Here is a 22,215-nt window from a genome sequence, read left to right on the forward strand (position 1 = left end):
TAATCTAAAAAAATACCGAGGGTTGGCAACATTTTGGACCATTCTCCATTTGATGGATTACCATAGGGTCCATTTCCTCTATTTCTAGGGGGGAAAGTATCAATGGGCCTCTATTCGAGCCCATAGTAATCAAGGCCTCGCTTGGCCCAGTATGATTCCGTTCGTAATTTATTTTCACTCCTTTTCAGGGTCTGCAAGACCGTGCTAACTGCTAAACCCTCTTCCACAAAAAAAAAAACTGCTAAACCCTCCAAAGCCCCGCCGAGGCCATCGAATCGATCGAGAGAGATCGACTCCGCCTTTGCTTTTTGCTTGTGGGGGAGGGAGCAAACCCTCGATTCGGTAGCGGCGACGAGGAAGACGAAGGCGAAGAGGAAGAGCTTCTGGCCTCCCGCAGCGAACTGGTAAAACCCTCTACGCCGCCAACCTTGATTGCTTCGGTTCGCCCCCAACCTGATTTCGAACAACGCGACCCTCCGACTTCATTCGATCTGCTGCAGGCTCGTTCTCGCGTGGCCGCTGAGAGGATGGCGACACCAAGCAAGCGTCTTCACCCTGCGCCCGGCTCCGGCGGCGCCTCCGTCGCGGTCGGGTTCCCGAATCGACGCCCTCACCCCCCCCCCCACCCCACCCCCGCGCGCGATTCTTCCTCAGCAATCTTCGTTGCACTACAAACCAATCATCCTTTCCTTTGTTTCGTTTCGACCAATTTTCTTCTCTTCTATTTTCTGCCAGGATTTTCCGACATTTCCTCTTTGATTTGATTAACCCAGCTTTCACTAAACAAGAACCCCCCGAAAACACATACTGCACACTGCAGGGTTACGCAGGATTGGAGCACCCCAATGTGGCAGGTGTCTTTGGGAATCCTGGTTTCATCATGACCGACGAGGTGAGCTGCTACCAGACCTCCTCTTCCACACCATGTCGTCATATATGCACACCACATTCACGAGGCAGTGATTCTCCCCAAGTGTCAGGTGCATTGTTGAATCGAGTGACATGTCAGCAGCCTTTGGTTGCCGCAACTTCTGAAAATGGCCAGCCATTTCATTAAAACATGTATCTTGTTTTGTTAAGAGCTACTTAGTTTTCCTTTCTTTTTTTGGTTTGACGAAGAAACTTCAGTTACTTAGTTACAGTGCCTTAACCTTTGATTAGTTGGTGTCCAAAGGATATGAATCTTAGGTCTTCAAAAGCTATGTTATATCTTCTACTCCTGGTTCCTGTGTTATTTTTACAAGTGAACAGTGATGATTTTTGGCAAGACTGGCTTTGTATGATTGGACAGGCACCGCTACTCTGAATTCCTGACATCTATTCTCTTCCAGGTGGGCAGCTATGAGTGTTCCGTGACAAGAAATGGCCAACCAATTCCTCCTGAATGTGAGATCGTGTCAATCGATCGTCATACCAGGGTCATGAGCTGTGCTGCTGGAGTAGCCTTTGACTATCTTGAACAGTCTTCTGCCTTTTACCTTATGGTAGTTCTGAATTGTGAATCGTTTATAGTGTCTTCATTGTTTAAACTGTAACCTATGTCTACCATGATTTTTCGTTATTTTAAGGATGCGGATGACCCCAACACTTGCTGTGCTAAACAAGTAAATGAGACTGAAAAGCATAATGTGGCTTCTGATTCCGAAGCTAGTGCTGATGTTGATGTGAGTTCTTTTGTTTCCAATTTCAATCTGCTTCTCCACCTTTTAAGCACTATCTTTGTTAGAGGATCTGAAAAAATATTAATGTGCTTTGATTTCATTGTCTTCACAGGTTACAAAAACTAATCTAACAGATGGTTGTTGTCATGATGCTGATGTCATTGTCTTTGGTGCTACTGGGAAACCACTACAAGCACTTGATAAAGATCAATTGGCTGAAGGGAAAGGTGCCTTTATGGTTAGTCTACTTATTAATCTTTAGTTGCAAACATATGCAACATATCCTGTTTCTGGAAATTAAACCCAATGTAATTATGCCTTGTTCTCCAATGCCATGCTGTTGGCTGAGCGTGCCTACAGCAGGAGCCATTAGTTAATAAGGATAGCTAGCTCAGAATTAGAGCTCAATCTTGGCTGTTTCCTTTGCTGTATAGTCAAACCCTTAACCCTGTAGAACAAACTGAGCTAGGGCCTTCTGGTTGTTCGTGTTGTAAAACTCTTTAATTATCCTTCTTAAAGCCAAGATCACGAGTTATATCATGGTTACTATACTCTTGATTCCTATGTTACCATTACAAGTGAACAGTGATTGTCCTTCACTTGTAAAAATTTGAGCTAGTCATTTCAACATTTACTTTCTAGATATGGAGTGATATGGATTTTGGTTTTTAGACGATTGGAAAGGTTGGAAAAATCAAGCAACGAGTTGCTAGTTTGGCGGTGTCCTCAGATTCAGGAATATCTTCATATTCAGTGCATGGAACCAAATTAACGAGTCCATTGAGAGGTACTCCTTTACCATCACTTGTCAAGATGATACTACTGCTGGACTTCAAGTTTTGCTGGTTTCTTCATTATTTTGCTATTTAAGGTTTGCTGCTTGCATGCTCACTAGTTTTTCCACTTATAGGGAACGACTGCTGTCAATGCTGATAATAGATTGCCTGCAATTCGTTTATGAAAATGTGATGGCTAAGAAAACTTGTTAGTGTGTATGCAAATCAGATTTTTTTACTGCTTATTTTGAGCCTCTTGTATAGCCAGATTCACAAATAACCAGGAAACTACCCAAGTGTTCACTTGTAAAAGCCAATTGCTGTAATTGTTGATAATAGATCACTTGCAATTTGTTCATCAAATTGCTGTGGCTAAGAAACTTTATCGTGAATATTTTTACCAGATTATCCTTGCTTTGAGCCTGTCATATATCCAATAATTCAAAATAATTGGGAATCCACCCCGGCTCAAGTTTATTGGACCATGCCCTAGGGGGTTTGTGTCCTCAAATTAAATGATAAAAATCCTTGCTTATAGTAGCTACTATAGATTCTGAAACAGTTGTATTATATGGTGCCATACTGTTTTGGACTCATGAATCTTGATCGACTTTGGTTTAGGGACCTTATGAACGCATAACACAAGAAATGTTCTGGTTCTAGTAATCAGATTAAAGCAAGAACTATTAATAAATTGAGTAGATGCTTATAGTTCCAGTTTATAACTGTGTTACCCTTGTATTTCAGGGTACTTTGTTTCTCCTTATTTCATATGATTGTTAATTCAATGAGCAACTTGTAATTGTTCGAATGGATTTCTGTTCATAAATGTCTCTATAAGATAGAAAAAACATATTGGTACTTTGAATGACAAATCTAGTAGCGCAACAGAGTTACAAATCAGGGGCCAAAGCTCTACTTGATACAACTCTAGACATAATTGTGCTCTCATGAAGTTGGAAAATAGAATGATGCCAATGCCATCGGTTGCTAATGGTACCACTTGAGAATTTCTGACCGAGTCTCATATTTTGTAGATAATGATTTGACCGAGTTGCTTTGTATAAACATGCTTTCTCTTATGGTTGATTGATACTAATAAATTCCACTACATTTATTTCCTTCTTAATCTATATATATATATATATATATATATATATATATATATATATATATATATATATCTCCGATGTGTTTTCCTTAAGTTTGATCCTTTGTTTTACAGTGTACCAAGTGTGGGTTTTCCTGCTGGTCATATTTTTCTCTCCATTGCAAGTTTCATCTGCAGAAGCAAAGAAAGAGAGTGCAGAAATTGGAAGTTGTCGTTTTGACTTAACAAGTGTCGCAGCACTGTCATGCGTGGAGCTAGATGGAAGCTGGAGGCCACCCTCGATGTCATGCTGCAATGCTTTGCTGTACGCAATAGATCATGTGCCAGCTAGCAATGAGAGTGGAGTATGCTGTCTATGCCGCTACATGAGCCAGAAATATTCTCATTTTGCACTAGCAGTATCGTATGTTCTATGCAAGGGAAAGGACAGGAGTATTGTCACCACATGGTCATCGGTTCCACATAATTGTTATACGGGTATGCAATTATGTTCTGTTTCAATTTATTATTCAAGTTTAAGATAGAGAAGTGGACGCCAATTACACTAGCAGTTGTTTCAAAGTGTCAACCTATTTATGTTTTCTATCTTCTTTTGGTCAGTGTGTCGCCGAAGAAATGCTTCCTTTCTTGCTGTGGATACCCCTGCAGTTGTATCTGTACTGGGCACTCGCAGTAAGGACTTCAGGATACCATGGATAGCAGCTCTTGTTGTAGCTGCATTTTGTGCCATAATGCTTGCCTCCTGCTATCACTGGTGGTGTAAGCCAACAGCGACAGGTGAATCACAACCTCTGAACCTCCAGTGTAGGGGACTGCCTAGTAAGGCCCGGGAGGAGCAAAAGCCATCCAGGAGGCATTCATCATCTCTGCGCAGATTGTCTTCTCGTGATTCTCCAAACGGTTGAAGTTTGAACTTTACAAGTTTCTTTCTTTTGGATGATGATGTTGGTTCGCATATCCTTGCCCAACTGATGTTGGCATGTTGCAGAACATGTATTACCTTCATGTATGCCCTGCAAACTCGCTGGTCGTATGTGTGGTTCCAATATCAATATATAATATATCTCAAATTTCTATTTTGATTGCTCAAAATTATATATTACTTCATATATTTGTGCTTGAATCTGAGATGAAAGTTCTGTCGTGTCAGGCCAAGAAGTTGCATCTGTAGTAGCCAAACTCTTTTTGCACTAAATTGGTGGAAATGCTTGTTCATAGGTTCATGGATGATGCATGTACAATTTTAACGCTGTAATGCTCAAAAAAAAAAAAAGGGTGAAGGTCGCGTTCATCTGCACGCACCATCATTTTTTTCACTTGCAAAAGCCTACAGCCAACAAACCTAGTTGGAAGTGTTTGTTTAGTCTCATTGTTCTTTGGTACATAATTTGTATGGACCTTTGTGATCTCCACATTCTAGTTAGAAGTTATATAATTAGAACCAGATTTTTTATAGTTTGGTTACTGTTCAAGGCATGTTTTTGTTTTTTACAAAATCAGGATTTAATCACGGTTGAAAATGGAAATCCCCGGTTAAGGGCCCTAGATCTTGCTGGAAGCCGGGACAAAAAAGAGCTCCAGGGCAGGGGCGGAGCTGCATGGAGGCACCGGGTCGTCGGACCCCGACGAATTTCGTCAAAATCAAGGGGAAATCACTATTTAGTATTGTTCATATGTGTGGTGGACTCCGGCACATCGGACTCCGACGCCAAAAATTTCTGGCTTCGCCCCTGCTCCAGGGTTATCACTATTGTATAGAATGGATACTACGATACAGCTATCTTTATCTTTATAGTTAAATGCCGTTCTATAGCTTGACCATAGGGTGCTTGTTCCCAGCGGGCACATGATGGGAGGCCCTTAATTAGTTAACTTTCATAGAGAAACTTCATAGGGAAAAGTTTATTTTACACCTTCCAACTAAGGCTGGACGAAAAACTCGTGGCTCGGTAGCTCGCTCGGCTCGGCTCTTTAGTGGCTCGGCTCGGCTCGTAGAAAAATATAAACGAGCCAAGCCAAAGTTTTGGCTCAGTCTCTTATCGAGCCAGCTCGCGAGCCGCAACGAGCCAATGCTCAAATCTAGCCGCCCCAGCAGCCCAGCTTCGACTCGATGAAAGTGAAACCCTAAGCCTCCCTCTCCGGCTCTCCCGGTCCCACACTCCCACTCCCACTCCCACCTCTGCGCGGCGGCTGGGCGACTCGCGAGTCCCGTCGCCTCCCCCGACCTCGCCCCGTCACCTCGCCCGTCCGGACGTCCCCGGCAGCCCGGCCCGCCCCTCCAACGACCCGCCTCCGGGGGCCGGCGCCCTGCCCTGCGGCCTCGCGGCCGGCGCCCCTGCGCGCGGCGCGCCTCGCGGCCAGGGGCCGGCGCCCTCCCTGAGGGCTACGGCCTCGGCGCCTCGCCCGTCGCCTCCCCCGACCTCGCCCCGCCACCTCGCCCGTCCGGTCGTCCCCGGCAGCCCGGCCCGCCCCTCCGATGACCCGCCTCCGAGGGCCGGCGCGCCTGTGTGCCTCGCGGCCGTCGCCCCTGTGCGCCTCGCGGCCGGGGGCCGGCGCCCCTGCGCCCTCGCCCCCCGCTGGACCTGCTCGGTGCGACGACGGCTCCTCCAGCTGCAGGCCCCCTCTCCCCGCAGCCATGGAGGAAGACCCTGGACATCTTGTTGCGCCACCACCCCGCAGCCATGGAGGCATCTGGCTCTGCTAGTGCTAGCTGGCTGGGTTTTTTTTTGAGCTGGCTCGTGAGCCAAACGAGCCAGCTCGAGGTGCCAAACGAGCCGAGCCGAGCCTGACTTTAAGCTCGGCCTGATAACGAGCCGAGCCGAGCCGAGCCAGCTCGAGCTGAGCCGAGCCGGCTCGACATCCAGCCTTACTTCCAACTATCACAACATATAGCTTAGACCTTCTAAATATTGCAAACCGGATCAATTTTTGCCCCTTCGATGATTTCAAAGGTGGTTCCTATTTTGTGGAAATTAAAATAAATTCAGTTTAATCTGAAAAAAATAAGAAATCATTTATTTTAGATAAAAATATGAAACTAGTGCCAATATTATTGTAAAAATGTAACCTATCTTTTGATACTCTATTTGAAAATTAAAATAAATTATGTTTAATCTAAAGTTCATAAATAATTTATTTTAGAAAAAAGAGAATATATCAGATGCAAACCAATCTCTCCGTGCAAACCATGCAAACTTCAATCTAGGCCACCGGATCAACATCCAAGGGGCATGGGGGTTGTGTAATTTTACAATTAACCGTTCGCCCTTGGATTGGGTAATCACACTTTTGCAAATCCCCCTCCCACTCCATGCGCTCCTCCCCTTGGATGTTGATCTAATGGCCCAGATTGAAGTTTGTAATTTGCATGGTTTGCACGAAGAGGTTGTTTTGCACTTATGATCCCTATATAAAAATATAAAAAATTAAATACACTAGTGGCTCTCACACTTGTCCCGAGGTGCCATTTAGGTTCACGAACTCGCAAAATTGAAATCTGGCACCCAGACTTGTTAAGTTATGCCCTGCATAGTCTACAAAAGCTTCGGATTCCCTTCACATTGGTGGGAGGCAGAAGTCGCTCAATGACTTCAATTTTTGCCTTGTCCACCTTTATCCCTCTTTTGGACACCAAGTGTCCTAAAATGATGCCTTCTCAGACCATGGAATGACATTTCTCCCAGTTGAGTACCAAGTCCTTTTCTTGGCTTCTCTGCAAGACCTAGTCCAGATTTTCTAGATAATGATCAAAAGTCACCCCATAGACTAAAAAGCCATCCATGAAGACTTCCATAATTTCCTCGATCATGTCTAGAAAATGGAGATCATGCACCTTTAGAACAATGCGGGTGCATTGTAGAGCCCGAACAACATTCGTTGACAGGCGTACGTTTCGTAGGGGCATGTGAATGTACTCTTGTTATGCTCTTCAGGATGGATGATGATTAGATGGTAACCAGAATAGCCATCAAGAAAACAAAAGTAGGAGTGCTTCGCCAGCCGCTCTAGCATCTCATCAATGGATCCTTCTTTGTGGCCTTGTTGAGTTTTTTGTAATCTATACACATCCTCCATCTTGTGACGATTAGTTGTGGAATTAACTCGTTCTTGCTATTTTCCACTACCGTCATGCCTCCTTTCTTGGGTATGACCTGAACAAGGCTTACCCACTCACTATGCGGACATGATAGATGATTCCGACATCTAGGAGCTTGAGGACCTCTTTCTTCACCACTTCCCTCATGGCATTGTTTAACCTTTGTTGGGGTTCCCTAGAAGGTACTATTTAGGAATCTAGAGGAATCCGGTGGGTGCAAAGAGCAGGGCTGATGCCCTTAAGATCCTGTAGGGTGTAGCTTAAGACTGATCGGTGCTTTTCCAAGACAGCGATGAGTTTGGTTGTCTCTTCTTCTGAGAGTTTATCGCTGATGATCACGGGAGACTACATCGCTATTTAGGAAAGCATATCTGAGCCCGGAAGGTAAAGGCTTCAGCTCAATCGAGGGATGAGATGGCTTTTCAGTCTCGGGAAGCTCAAAGCTTTCATTAGAATCTTCGTCTGCCTTGATGATTTCTTCCAGGTTTCCCTCGATATCCTCCTCGAGGTCTAAGTTAGAAGACTTGAGAATGGAAGTGGCCATTACTTCCTTGATTGGCTTGAGAATAGGGGGATCTTCCACTGAGCAGTTTATTGCTCGATCTATTGGAATGTGGAGAGAGTCCTTCCCTAAGTTGGTGTTTAGGTACTCTGTCTTGGGTGCATCCTTGAGGAGAGCCTTAATAGGATGTCCTATAACAAATCGACGTTGAGGTCTTCAAAGACATGGAAGTTTAGGTATACATTGACATCACCGTGCCAAAATGACACGTTTGTAAGTTCCTCGTAACTGCTCATAAGAGAACCAGAGGATCTCTTGATCTGCCTGTCTGTTGGAGTGAGCATCTGGTTGTCCAAAAAGGCTAACGCCAACTCTTCTGACATGAGGTTGGCTCCGATAGTGGGGCTATAGAGAGTGTCCATGTATTGATCTTGTAGACGGCAATGGAATGACAAGGAAGGGGAGTCAAGCTGAATCGAGCTCAAGGATGATTCTTCTTCTTGCAGCCATTCATTGCTCATCAAGATTGTTAGCTCTTGAATTGTCTCCCGAAGGTAATCCTCAAAGAGATCGTACTCAATACTTTGGAGAAACTCCGGAGGTAGAGGGTCCTCTTCCTCTGGTGTTTCACGTTTAAGTTTAGGAGAGGGGTTCTTGATGCACCTCGGGTTCTACTGGAGTTGGCTCGTGGATACAAACGAAGGAAGTTTTCTGTCCAAAATTCTATTAAGGACTTCTCTGCCTTCGGTTGGGGTAAGATGAGCGAAAGATCCTCCAGAAGAAAGATCGAGGTGGTATGTAGACTCCTTGTCAAGACCAGCATAAAACTAGAGCAATAAATGCTCAGGTAATTACAAGTCAGGGCATGATTGAACCAATAAGGTAAATCGGGCCAAGCTACACCGATTAATTTCTTGTCATTCTGACGGAAGGTTAAGACTTCCGTTCGTAGAGCGCATATTCGAGAGAGCAGAAATGATGCAGAATAGAATCTGTTCCGAAGCTCAGTCCAACTTCAGTTTAAGCATCCTATGACAGGAATGTACCATTGCTTCGCTTCCCTAGAAAGGGAGAAAGAAAACAACTTCCATTTAAGAGTTTTGTGCGTCATGCCTAAAATTTTCGGGCACGAACACACTTGCTCAAATTTGCGCAGATGGTGGTAGGGATTTTCACAATCCCTTCTTGAGAAGGAATTTTTCTGAACTAAAGCTATGAAGCCTGAGCTGCGTTCATAGTTGGTGTAAAGAATTGGGTCAGCGGGTGCTACTGGCTCATAGAACTCGCTCTTGGGTAAAGAGAGATGTTGAAGGGATAGCTGCTCCATGGGTAGCGCGGTTTGAGATAGAAGAAAAAAAATAAAAAAGATATGAGGACGACTGAATCTAAAGATAATATAACTGTCATTCTCCGGCAATGGTGCTAGATAGCTTATTGGTATTTTGTAACGTCACGAATAAAATCCGCAAGTACATGGATAACGCTGTAGCTTTCACCCAGGAGTATTACATGGTATCGTATCCACTGAGGAACGTGAGTACACTATCTACGGGTTCAGACTCATCCAAGGACACACACACTCGTGTGGAAGAAATAGGATAGAGAGGATTTCCTAAGATCTAGAATCTATGCTTAAAGGAAGAAATGACTTCACCTTAAACTTTGGGCTACCGGGTTCCCCTGACTTAAAAAAGCCAGACGCTCCGGTAACTGTGCTCTATTTTGTAACTGAACATGGAGGATTGCTCGAGCAACAGACAAGGCTGTCACCACCTGTTGGCTACCTTACGAACCGTGGGCATACAAAACAACTAAGTGGTAAAGTCTAGCCTAGACACCACATCTATGCTATTCCGTACTAATCCTAATCCTGGCCAAGATTATCCATCTCTATCAGGAGTCTTAAGCTAGGATCAATTGCTACTTTAATCAAACACTTAATCCATTAAAAGGCAGAAGGAATAACTTGCAATTAAACTCTAATTCTAAATAAGAAAGTCTCGAACACTTACAACCGAATAAGCATCCGTCGAGGTACAAGTGGAGAAGAGTATCGACAATAATCCCGGCACTTCGCTCGACTCCTCCTCACGCTATCCCTGTTTTCCTACACTCCTAGGCTATCTAGAGCACCTAGGAAGAGCTCCCAAGCTCCAAGTGAAGAAGAAGAGAGTTGAGGTAAGGTGTGGTGTGTCTCTATTTGCGCCCCCTCTCATATATATAGGGGGAGCCATGGGGGTTCTGCCCGCCATCTGCAACTACTACTCCTCAAACCGGCCTAAGGAGCCAACTAGGGAATGCCACATGGAAGCTGGAGGCGGTGGGGCCCACTGGGCCGTTGGCCGACCAGGGTGGTCGGCCGGCCACCCAGTTGGTCCAACCGACCTCCCCTTTGTCCTGGCGGACTGTCCTCTAGGCCCACTTGTCATTGGTACGTGGAGTGGCTTTTGTTATGTCAGTTCTTTGCTCATGTGGGCCCTCCAATCCATGTTTTGATACATGTCGCGCTTTGATTCGTTGAGACGTCGTGTCCTGGATCATGTCTCACCACTTTGCTGCATTTTTATCTCAAAATCACATGCACACATTATCAAACCAATATCTATGGAATATGTTAATAAATAAATCTATACTAGCATTTATCCCACATTATGATTGATTTTTGTGCAGGAATTGACGGTCAAAATGAGTCAATATCGACCGTCAACACAGCACCAGCAGGCGCACCTAGCCCCCCTCCCCCGGTCGACGTAGCATGCCGGACCCTATCCCCCCTCCCTCGGTCGACGTAGCATGCCGAACCCCGACAAATGCTCTGGGTTCTAGTCATGATGAGCCGGACACAGTCGACAGGCTAAATGGTCCAACCCCCTACAGCCTTATAACTGGAGATTTCTCAACATTGTTGATTGAGCTAGCATAGGGGGTCGTGCTACCCAAGGACAAGGCCTGCCACACGGTGCCACTACGGGATGGGTATGTCGTGGTGAAGGTTTATTATGTCCATGAAAACGCAGAACCCATCCCTCTCAACATCCCAGTGCCAGAAGCCGATATTTTTTTGGGGGGATGCTTGTACCATGCGGATCAAGTGTAAGAAATGTGGTATTCTCATCCCGTCCATTGGTCGGTTCATTGCATCGTCTTTAGGATGACCCTCAACTACTGGTGACGAACATCTCCTAGTCTCGACGATCCAAATGCTTGTGCACCTTGAAGGGCTCAGCACCTTTATTGACAAAATTTCGTACCAGAGTGGACTTGAAGTGCCTGTGGAGCTTGGCGATTGACTTCCATGCCACCCCTCTTACACGATTCATCTATGCCTCGGATGTGCCCTCAGAAAACTCCAAGTATTGCTTCATGATCTTGAACAAGCCCCGTCGCACGGGCTCATCCAAATCTTCAAATTTGACATTGATTCCAACCCTTTGCCGGACGATTAATCCATAGAGCAGTCACCACCGTTTCAGACCATCATCATTTGTTGGAAACCCTTCATCGTCGATGCCTGCGACTTTTACAATGTCAGTTGGCTACTTTGTCTGTGCTCTTGGCTTCCTACATTGAGACATGCTACATGCAGCTGTCTGTCTAGATACTTCTTGATGATTGCCCTCTTGATCATGTTGTGTACTTGAAGTGTTGGAGGATCCAGTTTGCGACATGACTGCTTGCAGTGATCCTGCAAAAATAGGCAGCAAATCAATATACACATGTATGTATGACAACAACATATCACTATTTACAAAAATAGGCAACAAATTAAATCACTATTTGCAAAAACAAACAACAATTTAAATCACTATTTGCCAATTTCAAAATGAGCAACAAGTATATATATGACAGCAAGAGCATTATTTAGCATTTCAAAGAAAGCATCAGAACTGAAAGAGATATGTTTGGATTATAACAATCCATGAAGACCCCAGCCTCGAAGGGCATAAGCTACTGTATACTTACCATAAACACCTCAGTCGCATTGTCTAACATGTGCTTCATGCCTTTTGAGGCTGAGGCGTTTACATGTAAGTACACAATAGCTTATAAGAACAATCTGCTTTAATTTGTATTCTCATATCGATCTCTTAATCTCTTAATTTTATTTGGCAAAGGTGGTAATGAGTTATTCACTCTCCCATATCATCATTTGCCTCTATTTGCATGTATATATATGAAAACAGGCAGCAAATTAAATAACTGTTTGCAAAAAACAGACATCAAATTAAATCACTATTTGCAAATTTCAGCATGAAGACTAAGAATACATATGACAACAAGAACAGTATTTAGCATTTTAAAAAAAAGCCATCAGAACTTGAGTTAGGTGAGGATTATAACAATCCATAAAGACCTCAGCCTCCAAAATCATAAGCTACTGTATACTTGCCATAAACACCTCAGCCTCGCTGACTGGCATGTACTTCATGCCTTTTGAGGCTGAGGTCTTTATATGCAAGTACACAATAACTTATAAGAATAGTCTGCTTTAATTTGTACTGTAGTATCGATCTCTCAATCTCTTAATTTTGTTTGGCAAAGGTGGCAATGTTTTATTCACTCTCTCATATCATCATTTGCCTCTATTTGCAAAAATAGACAACAAATTAAATCACTATTTGCAAATTTGAACATGAACAAGTATATATATGACAGCAGAATAGTATTACCTAGGGACGACGGGCGTGACGGTGTGACCGGCTCTGGATCTTGCCTGCGGGCGGCGGCTCGGCTCTGGATCTTGCCTGCGCGACAGCATGCCTGACTCTGGATCTTGCCTGCGGTCGGTGGCTCGGCGTCGGCAGGCGGACGTCTGGTGGCGCGACGAGGAGGGGCGACGGCGTGCCCGAATCTGCTCCTTGCCTTCGAGCGCCTGGTGGCACGATGAGGATGCGGCGAAGAGGGTGGCGCGACCGAAGGAGGCGAGGAGGTGGGAGGTGCGGCGGTGAAGAGGGTCACCTTGCATATTGTGCTCATTGGAGACATATTGATAACACTTATGGCTGGTTCGGGGATGATCACAGAAATATCAGGTTTGCTTTGATCATAGATGGAATGAATCCCTATCGAAACATGAGTGCCTTACATAGCACGTGGCCTATTCTATTGTCAATCATGAATCTCCCACCATGGCTTTGCAATAAACACAAGTATATCATGTTGTCAACATTAGTTTCTGGACCAAAATAATCCGGTGATTGAATTGATGTCTTCCTCCGGCCCCTCATAGATGATATTCAACTCCTTTGAAAAGGTGTGGAGGTTTGTGATGCTGTCGTCAATCAGCGGTTCACTTTGCATGCTATGCTGATGACCACTATTAGTGATAATCCGGCTCATCGTAATTTGTTCGGGCAAAGCAAAAAAAAGAGTTTAAGGTTGCTCCCACTGCTTGTCAGAGACATGTTCCTTGCGGCTGCAAAACTAGAACAAATTTGCATATATAGGCCACAGACGATGGCTTCCGAGGAATCACCCGTACCGAAGCATAAACTGACAGTTTGATGGTACATGGGAGACACAAAATCTTTCAGCACATTTCCCAGGGAGTGATGTATACAGTCAGGTTAGGATGTCTATTTAGTTCTTGGCGAGCGGAAACGTGGAGTTCATGAAGACGATGACTAAGGGATTTAGAATAATAAATTCATACTATGAGAATTAGAGTATTATTACATTTTAACAATCACATAACTTAAGTGAGAGAAATGAGATAAAATGGCATGCCACGTAATTTGTTATTAGCTGTTAAAAAAACAAATGGTACAGAACCAATTTGCATCTCTATTCTCTAACCATTTTAGCTCGTAGGGCCTTCCTTCTCATAAAATATTTTCACCATATATTTCATTTTATTTTCGTCAGAAAATAAAATTTTTACCAAATTAAATGCATGCACCGTAAATTATCATTTTTTTAAAAAAAATATAAGTACAATGAACACGCGCTACATCGACACCCGAATTCCCGTGATAACGAACACCACACCGCACACCGTGTGGATCCACCATCTAAAACCAACGGCCGTGATCTCTTCGTCGCACTCCTTGCATCTTATTCCGGCACGGTTCATGTTCCTCCGCCGCCGCCTCCTCTCCACCGCGGCGGCCGCCGCCCGCGGCCCGCCGCCGATCCGCGTGGACCTGACGGAGTCCGCCGGCCGCGGCGTCTTCGCCACCCGCCCGGTCCCCGCCGGCGAGCTCCTCCACTCCGCGCAGCCCCTCGTCTGCCACCCCTCCCCATCGCTGCTCCACGAGGTGACCGCTCCTCCCGCCCATTGTTCCCCGCTGCCCGTGGAATGAGCTTGACTTGTTCTGGGCTCAGGTGTGCTACAGCTGCCTCAGGAGGAAGCCTGCGGAGGGTCGCGTCTCGGGCGGGGGATACTACTTCTGCAGCGACGCATGCAGGGAGCACGCCAAGGTGATGATTTGCGGGCCATTTCCTTAGCGATTCTTGCATAGTTGCGTGTGACGTTTAGTACTGGTCTCTTCCTCTCTTCGCCTAGTTATTAGTGGAGAGTGGAATCTGTTCTGTCTACAAGTGTTCACTGTTCAACATTCAGTTAGGTGTTGTGGTTGGTTGAGGTGCAATGCTGATTCTAGCTTTTCCTTGTGGATCATTGAATGGTACATGTTGGTATTCCTTTATGTCGTCAGGAAGATTCAAATTCAATAGCACTGCTTATTTGTCTTCCCCTTCCTCAAAGGAAAAAAAAGGAACAATGTTCTTTTGGAAGCAATTGAGGCTTCATTTTGCTAAAAAGATGTGTGATGTCCAACAATTTAGGGGTTCCATGATGTTGATAAGAACGCGGATTGGACTTCGTTCGATGACCACTGCAGGTATGCTGTTACTCTACCTTTCATCTTTTTGCAGATGTGCACCCCATGACTTCCTCATTTTGTGTTTTTCTTTGTTCTGAAGTTCACGTGGTCTGAAATATCCATACATGGCCAAGCGGCTTGCTTGCATGGTAATATCAGGAGCTGCTAACGCGGATTGTCTTAACATACTTCAGCCAGCCCGCTTGCACCAGGGTACGCTCATCGAGGTAGTGGCTGCTTGCCTTCAAATCATCCCCACCTCATTGTCGGCTGATAATTTTCATTGCACCATAATCGCATTAAATTCACTTGGTTCCTAATCCACATTGTTATTTGGTCATATGCTTATTGAAGCAATGGAATTTTACAGATGGAGGAGGAGTTCGAGTTGTTGGAGTCCACTTTTAGGAAAGCTGGGTTTCGGGAAGTCACAACCTGTATCCTTGAATCCTATTTTACTTCCATCTGTAGTATCATGAATGTTTACAACCAAATGTTCATAAATTTTGGTTTTCTCCATATGGTTCTTGTCTCAATCCGGTTCAAATTCGGTTTTCCCTGTAATCTTTGACAAAATTAGTTTTGACCAAAGAGTGGTACATCAATGTATTGGCAAGGATACGCATAAATGCATTTCGCATTGAATTGGTTGCCGGCTCATATGAGGATCTTCTATCCTCAGCTGCAGCCTCAGTATCATGTGATGCGTCTGTTGGCAATGCAGTTTATATGCTTCCCTCATTCTATAACCATGACTGTGGTATGCTCTTCTCCTACTCATTTGGAATAAGTGACCGTCTTCACTATTAAGATTTTGTTTTGCTAGCAGCAATTCGGTCCATAGGCTGCCTAACCAAATTTTAGGATTTGCCGCTGCTCTCTTTTGTGGTATAATGCTTGTTGACTTTACTGTTTAACTTCTCAGAACTATATCAGTGGTCTATAGCATCCAATAGCAGATGTCATTGCTAAACTATTATCAGTGTAAGAGCATTTTTATATATTTTTTATGTATACAGCTATATGCGTAATATGATGATGAAAATATAAGTAAAATGTTTCATCCAATGGCTTGAAGCTGCTGAATAGAACCTGTTTTTCCTTTCAAGACCCAAGGTGTTGGTCCTGCTTTTTTTCAAAAAAGCAAAGTATAGGTTGCTGAGGTTACCAGTTTTACAGACCAAGTATTGAACTGGTTCTTCTAAGAAGCAACCAGAAATCTTACCATCTGTATCGTAATGTTTTCAAATTATTAAATCGAGTCTAGTTGCTGTGGCACCGATTAGATGACTAATCGTGACTAGGCATCTATAAGTCATGATTAGTTCTAGGCTAGTCGACCAGTCGGTCCAGGGCAGTCTATAACCTAGTCAGTTGCCTATCTCTGAGACCACAGTAGAGAATAGAGAGTAGGACGCAAAGATCAGGAGCTGGTTCGGTAGGTGTGTCAGTTTGTTCCATTTCCATCTCAGCCATGGTACCACACTACCACAACCACGACTACAGATCCTTGGTTTTGGCAACATAGAGTCTGTAATCACAACCACTCAGTTCTGAGTATCAAGAAAAAAAGAGGGGGGGGGGGGGAGGTCTAGCTAGAGTTATAGTCGGATAGTGTGACCACTCCAGCCATGATTTGTGAGCCTCCCATTGTTTCTTCACGCTTCTTTCTGATTTTCTCCATTAATGATCTATTTTGCATTGGTCTTCATGCTTCTGTGAAGCCCTCCATCACTGCATAAACAATAAGACCCTGTGAACACAAGTGTTTGGAGAGGAAATAACTTTGTTTTGGCACACCAGCTCATTTCTGGTGAGCCGATGTATCCAGAAAACACAACCCATCAAGATCATTAGGGTTTTTTTTTCTTCCACCCTGGTCAGAGAATTTGATAGTGAAATCAGAGAGATGCATTGGACAGCTCTGCCATTGGAGCATGTCGCTAATCATTCACCAAACGTATCATGCTATTGGACAGGTGAACATTATATGGTCTGCACTTGCAGCAACGCCGCATAATTTGCACCATTCGCTCCCTTTCCATTCCTTTTCTATTAGCTGGTCTACAGGTTGTATTTTGTCTTGATGAAAAAGCCACAAGAAGTTTCTGATCTTTTGAGGGATAGGAGAGGACCGCGTATCAAGTATATTTAGATCTCTAGCTCCAGAAAATTTGATCTGTTTATATGAAATAGGAAGTTCTCAGCTTTCCATATTTCTCTACACTCCATCTCGCTGTATCTTCATCTTCTGTCAAATGCACCCTGCTCAACAAAAGATGAAGATACAGTGTTCTCTATGTTAGTTGTTGAGGTCCCAAATTCCTCTTAAACTCCAGGTTCACAACTCTGACATATAAATCTTGCTTAAATGTATCTTTTCGCTTAAACCTGTTATCCCTTCTGAATAGAAATCCTAAATTTTACCTTTTCTGCATTGACTCTCAGATCCGAATACTCACATAGTTTGGCTGGAAAACGTGGATGCTAAATTGAAGGCCCTCCGTGACATTGAAGAAGGTATGGAGAAATGCAGTGATACCTATACAGTAGTTCTGTTAACAATGGCAAATCCTTGCATGCAGTCAAAAAGAAAAACAAAAGGCTCCAAAGCCATTAATAAAATTGTTAATGTTGCATCTGTTATAGGAGAGGAGCTGCGCATCTGCTACATCGATACTAGCATGGATGTCAATGCTCGCCAGAAGATTCTTGCTGACGGATTCAGCTTTGAGTGCCACTGCCTTCGGTGCTTGTCTGGAGATTAGAGTCCATGGCCTTGAGTCTTCCTAGCATGATTAACTGTCATGTAGACCGGTTCTTGAAGCAGCTTGAGGTCCATGGCCTTGAGCACTATCCTGCAGAGCTGCAGTCCTCTGTACACTAGCTAATGCTGCTCCGAATTTTTGATGGTTAGGAGTAAGCATTACTTAAGACATGATAGAAGCCCAGCAATGTTGATTTATTTACTTGAAAGTACTGAATGCTGTGGCCGCTGTTTTTAGCCTCTTTTCCAGACGTCTTATGACGAGGCCATTTTTCCAGTACTTTGGTATTAGAAATTATAGTTTTTTCTCCTCTTGGACACGAGTACCGGTTTCACTTGAAATGTAAGGCTAGTTTTCTTACCACTTGATATATCTCCTTTTAATAGAGTGTGCGTGCGCAAGGCTAATTGCACGGTTGTCCTTGAATTAGTTCTTTATTGTAGAGTATAAATTGTTTCTGTTCTGTTTGAGAGTTTGTAGAATTTATTTCTTTTTTCTAACTTCAACCGTTAAATTGGTAACATTCCCTGTGGTGGAACCTATCCACATATATGGCCATTCGGGCCGCCCGGCCCAACACAGCATCAATAGGCTTCAGGTTGGGCCGGGCCGCCCGTCGTGTTGCACCCTCGGCCCAAGCACGAGCCCATGGGCCCATTTTTGTGTCAGGCAGGCTCGAAAAGCATGCCAATTCTAGCGTGTCGGGCCAGCTCGGAGCCTGTGAACAACAAAAACCCCCATTCTATCCTAAATTGCACACTGAAGACAATGAAAGGGATAAAACATACATATTTCACGCATGTCACATAATAGAATTAATTTGAGCTAAAGTGTTCAAAACACGATCTATGTGATCAAGAGTTGGCTGCCTTATTAAAAACCTTTCTAGGTAAAAACTCACACCTCATGAGAAAACCTCACGAAGGGAAAAAAAGAGTACAGCCTAGCTCACAATCAAGTTCAGTTGTTCAACATTACAGGCACAGTTCAACATTACATCACATGAATACATAATCACAAGACACAAGTTCACAACAAACTGCCAAACTCCAGTAGCTTGCAGCCTTGTACAGTCCTTGGCAGTTGGCACTTGGACTAGATGATCAATTGTCATTGGCAGGGGGCAGGCCTAGAGCTAGGAAGCATATTCAAAAAAGGCAAGTTAGTAATAGAGGAACAGAAGCTTGTAACTGAAAATTCAAATTTGAAAACAACAAAACTTCTTCATGTACTTACTCTTTTCGAGTAGCTTGCCCTTCATCCTAATCCATGTTGTCGAATGCTTGCTCCAGTTCAAGGATCTCGCTCAACATCATGTTGTGCCCTTGCATCCCCCAACTCCCATTCCTTGATGCAGGTCAACATCTCCACTGTTGTCGGCAACAATCGTCGTCGCCGCTCCTCGATCACCCTGCTAGTAAGACTAAAGCAAGTCTCCGAAAGAAACTGTTATAACTAAAACAAACATAACATTTTTAGCTAATATGGACATAATGGGATATGTTAGTTTGTGCTCATACCACAATGTAGTTTGTTGAAGTCATCATCAAAGCAGATGATGGTGTCATTGTCCAAGTAAGCAGACAATTCTGAAACAGCAGCTACAGCAGGTGGTGCAGATGCAAGAACAGGTGAATAACAAGAACAAGAACCAGAACAGGTGGGAGCTCCATATATCTTACCCCCATGCTGTTTTTTTCTCACCCATAATTTGTGCTGGCTGTGAGGGCCTTTGCTGCCCAGCTGCACCAAACTTGTTTTCATACTTGTTATACAGTTTATATAATTCATTCCTTACCGAAGTGAAATAAGAAGAGTAGTCAACACCAATAGCTTGAGAAAGAAGTTGAAGAACATTACGAAAATCTCTAATATTAGCTATGGGATCCAAAATAAAAGCAAAGGAATACAACAGTGGGATTTTCTGCCAATACTTCAAAAACTTGAGTCTCATAGGAACAAGAATAGGTATGAGCAATGGATCAGTATCATTGGAATGCAAATGACCAACAATCTCAAGAATATAATGCAACATCAGAGGACTTGTTGGATAGTAAACACCAGATAAAACAACAGTTGAATCATAAAATAACTGAAGGAACTCAAAATTTTCTCAATAGCAGCCCAATGGCCATCACTCGGTAGTGGCTCACCATCAACCAAACCATAATGAGCTGTAATAAAGACTGAAAAGGTGCTCTTATATGGTATGATATGCTTGAGCATGATGTAGGTAGAGTTCCATCTCACATCCATATCTAAATTAAATTTACGAGGGCTTACCCCCTTAGCAATGCAAAAGTTATGGAATGCTCCAATTCTTTGGTTAGAAGAATTAAAAAATGAGATTGCAGTCCTAAAGGCCTCAAGATAAACCTTGATCCTCTTCAAACCAGACTTGACAATGAGATTTATAATATATGACAAGCACACCGGCTATGTAACAAACCACGTAGTGCTCTACCAATGTCTCTATCAGGAGCATTGTCAAGTGGTTCGGGGTCTGGACCAAGGTAACCGGCAAATTTTGGAATGAGATTTGACATGGCACTAGTGTTAGATGAGGCATTATCAAGTGTGACAGAAAAGATCTTGTGCTTCAAACCAAATTCAGAAATAACATATTTAATGCCTTCAACAATATTAATACCAGAATGAGAAACATCAATAAGTCTTAGCCCAATGACTCTCTTTTATAATTCCCAATCAGCAGAAACATAATGAGCAACAACGGAAATATAGTCTTCCTTAGCATTCCAGACCAAATATCAGAAGTAAGGCAAACTGAAGAAACATATTTCAAACTTTTAATTAGAGTAGCAGGACGCTCCAAGAAGTACTTTTGCAGATCTCTAGTGGTGGTTTGCCTAGAGACTCTACTAAACCGAGGATCGTGAGCAAGCTAAATGTACTCCTCAAATGCCTTAGTCTCACCAATGCCAAGAGGTAGATCAAGTTTAGCAATTAAACGTCACAATTCAGTACTAGCAACATCAGGTTTATACTCCCATTTATGGATATAGCAGGATTTAATGCAAGTCGGGACTAAACTAGATTAGCATGATTAGCTTTACCCAAGCAAACCTTTTGATGCCGGAGCTGTAGGATCAAGAACACCGACTAGAGGGGGGTGAATAGGCGGTTTAAAATCTAAAACTAATAACACTAGAGAAATTTAATTAGTAACAAAGGAAAACCCTATGTCATGCTACTACTATCTCTAGATGGGTTTGCAACTTAGAGTGACAAGATAAAAATCAAGCTCTAGTAAAGTAAACTGCTCAAAGTAAAAACAAGAATTAAAGTGAGCAAGAGAAGTAACCAAGCTTGACACAAGAATTTATCCCGTGGTGTCGATGACTTGCCGGTCACCCCTAATCCACGTTGAGGTGGATTCCAAGAATCAACCGCTCCTCTATCAAGAACCTCTTGATCTTGAGCCGGCTTGAATCAAGGAACCGCTCCACATCTCGATTCCACTAGAGTTGCTCTTCACCACTCCGGTGAGGTGAGCACAAAACCTCTCACAACCGAAATCGGGGCTCCTCAACAATCTCCTTGGAGGAGCTCCACGAAATACTCTTCTCCAAGCCGTCTAGGGAGCGGCAACTCCCAAGAGTAACAAGTCGATGACGCTTGCTTGAAGTTTCCCTAGTGCCACAAAGCTCAAACTATTGAAGCAATGCACTAGAAGGCTCTCACACTCTCAAGAATGCAATCTCTAAGCAAGTGTGTGTGAGAGAGGGATGCCTTAGCTCTATGATGTCAAGTATGCAGTCCAAATGGCCAAGAGAGACACTCAATGGCCGGGCATTGGATATATATAGACATCCCTTCAAAAACTAGCCGTTACACTCTTTTCTGCGAAGTCGCGGACCGTCCGCGTTTCAAAAACCAGACCGTCCGCCGTTATAAACCAGTGAGTCAGAGTGCATTTAATGCGTGTCAGAACTAGCCGTTAAGACCTGGCGGACCGTCTGCCCCCCAGGAGCAGACCGTCCGCAGTGAGTGTTCCACACCACCAGAGACGAACATCGTCTCTGGTACAACTTTGAAATTAGCCTGCGGACCGTCCGAGCCTCAGGAGCGGACCGTCCGCAGTTCATCCCTGAAACCCACCAGAGACAACAATGTCTCTGGTACAAACTGTCAATTATACGGCAGACCGTCCGCACCCCTGGTGCGGACCGTCTGCAGCACATATCATAAGCCCAACCAGTGAAAACACCCTCTCTGGAACATTTTGAGTTAGAGTCACGGACCGTCCGCCCACCTGGGCCGGACTGTCCGCCAGACACTTCTAATTTCCACCAGAGCCAAACATGCTCTCTAGAACGATTGCGGACTGTCCGCGCTCCAGGGAGCGGACTGTCCGCGCTTGTGCAGTCAGCAATCAAACTTGTTCTTTTTCCAATCTAGTCAAAGCGTCGTTAGCCCTCATGCATGCACCTAGACATTTTGAGCAAAGTGGCACTAA

At 44.0% G+C, this 22,215-nt stretch overlaps 2 protein-coding genes across 4 annotated transcripts; both read left to right on the forward strand.

Moving 5' to 3' along the window:
• Nucleotides 1-233: 233 nt before the first annotated feature.
• LOC120651084 lies at nucleotides 234-4,627 on the forward strand. 2 transcript variants are annotated; one of them, XM_039928446.1, is made up of 9 exons: nucleotides 234-404; nucleotides 501-587; nucleotides 821-892; nucleotides 1,332-1,484; nucleotides 1,569-1,664; nucleotides 1,774-1,899; nucleotides 2,334-2,448; nucleotides 3,663-4,025; nucleotides 4,149-4,627. In XM_039928446.1, the coding sequence occupies exons 2-9, from the start codon at nucleotides 528-530 to the stop codon at nucleotides 4,451-4,453; spliced, it is 1,290 nt and encodes a 429-aa protein (XP_039784380.1). In that variant the 5' UTR covers nucleotides 234-404; nucleotides 501-527; the 3' UTR covers nucleotides 4,454-4,627. The 2 variants fall into 2 exon arrangements, with proteins under 2 accessions (XP_039784380.1, XP_039784381.1); XM_039928447.1 differs by having other exon boundaries at nucleotides 3,726-4,025.
• Nucleotides 4,628-14,174: 9,547 nt separating this feature from the next.
• LOC120651085 (histone-lysine N-methyltransferase ATXR4-like) lies at nucleotides 14,175-18,145 on the forward strand. Of its 2 annotated transcripts, XR_005665922.1 has the most exons (9): nucleotides 14,175-14,403; nucleotides 14,471-14,566; nucleotides 14,933-14,988; nucleotides 15,071-15,197; nucleotides 15,341-15,407; nucleotides 15,551-15,730; nucleotides 15,896-15,954; nucleotides 17,419-17,490; nucleotides 17,620-17,685. XR_005665922.1 is itself a non-coding variant. In XM_039928448.1 (8 exons), exons 1-8 carry the CDS (start codon nucleotides 14,218-14,220, stop codon nucleotides 17,736-17,738), a joined length of 903 nt encoding a protein of 300 aa, XP_039784382.1. In that variant the 5' UTR covers nucleotides 14,183-14,217; the 3' UTR covers nucleotides 17,739-18,145. The 2 variants fall into 2 exon arrangements, 1 of the variants encoding a protein (XP_039784382.1); XM_039928448.1 differs by lacking the exon at nucleotides 15,896-15,954 and having other exon boundaries at nucleotides 14,183-14,403; nucleotides 17,620-18,145.
• Nucleotides 18,146-22,215: the final 4,070 nt, after the last annotated feature.

Source organism: Panicum virgatum, chromosome 9K (assembly GCF_016808335.1).
Source record: "Panicum virgatum strain AP13 chromosome 9K, P.virgatum_v5, whole genome shotgun sequence".
Taxonomy (NCBI): domain Eukaryota; kingdom Viridiplantae; phylum Streptophyta; class Magnoliopsida; order Poales; family Poaceae; genus Panicum; species Panicum virgatum.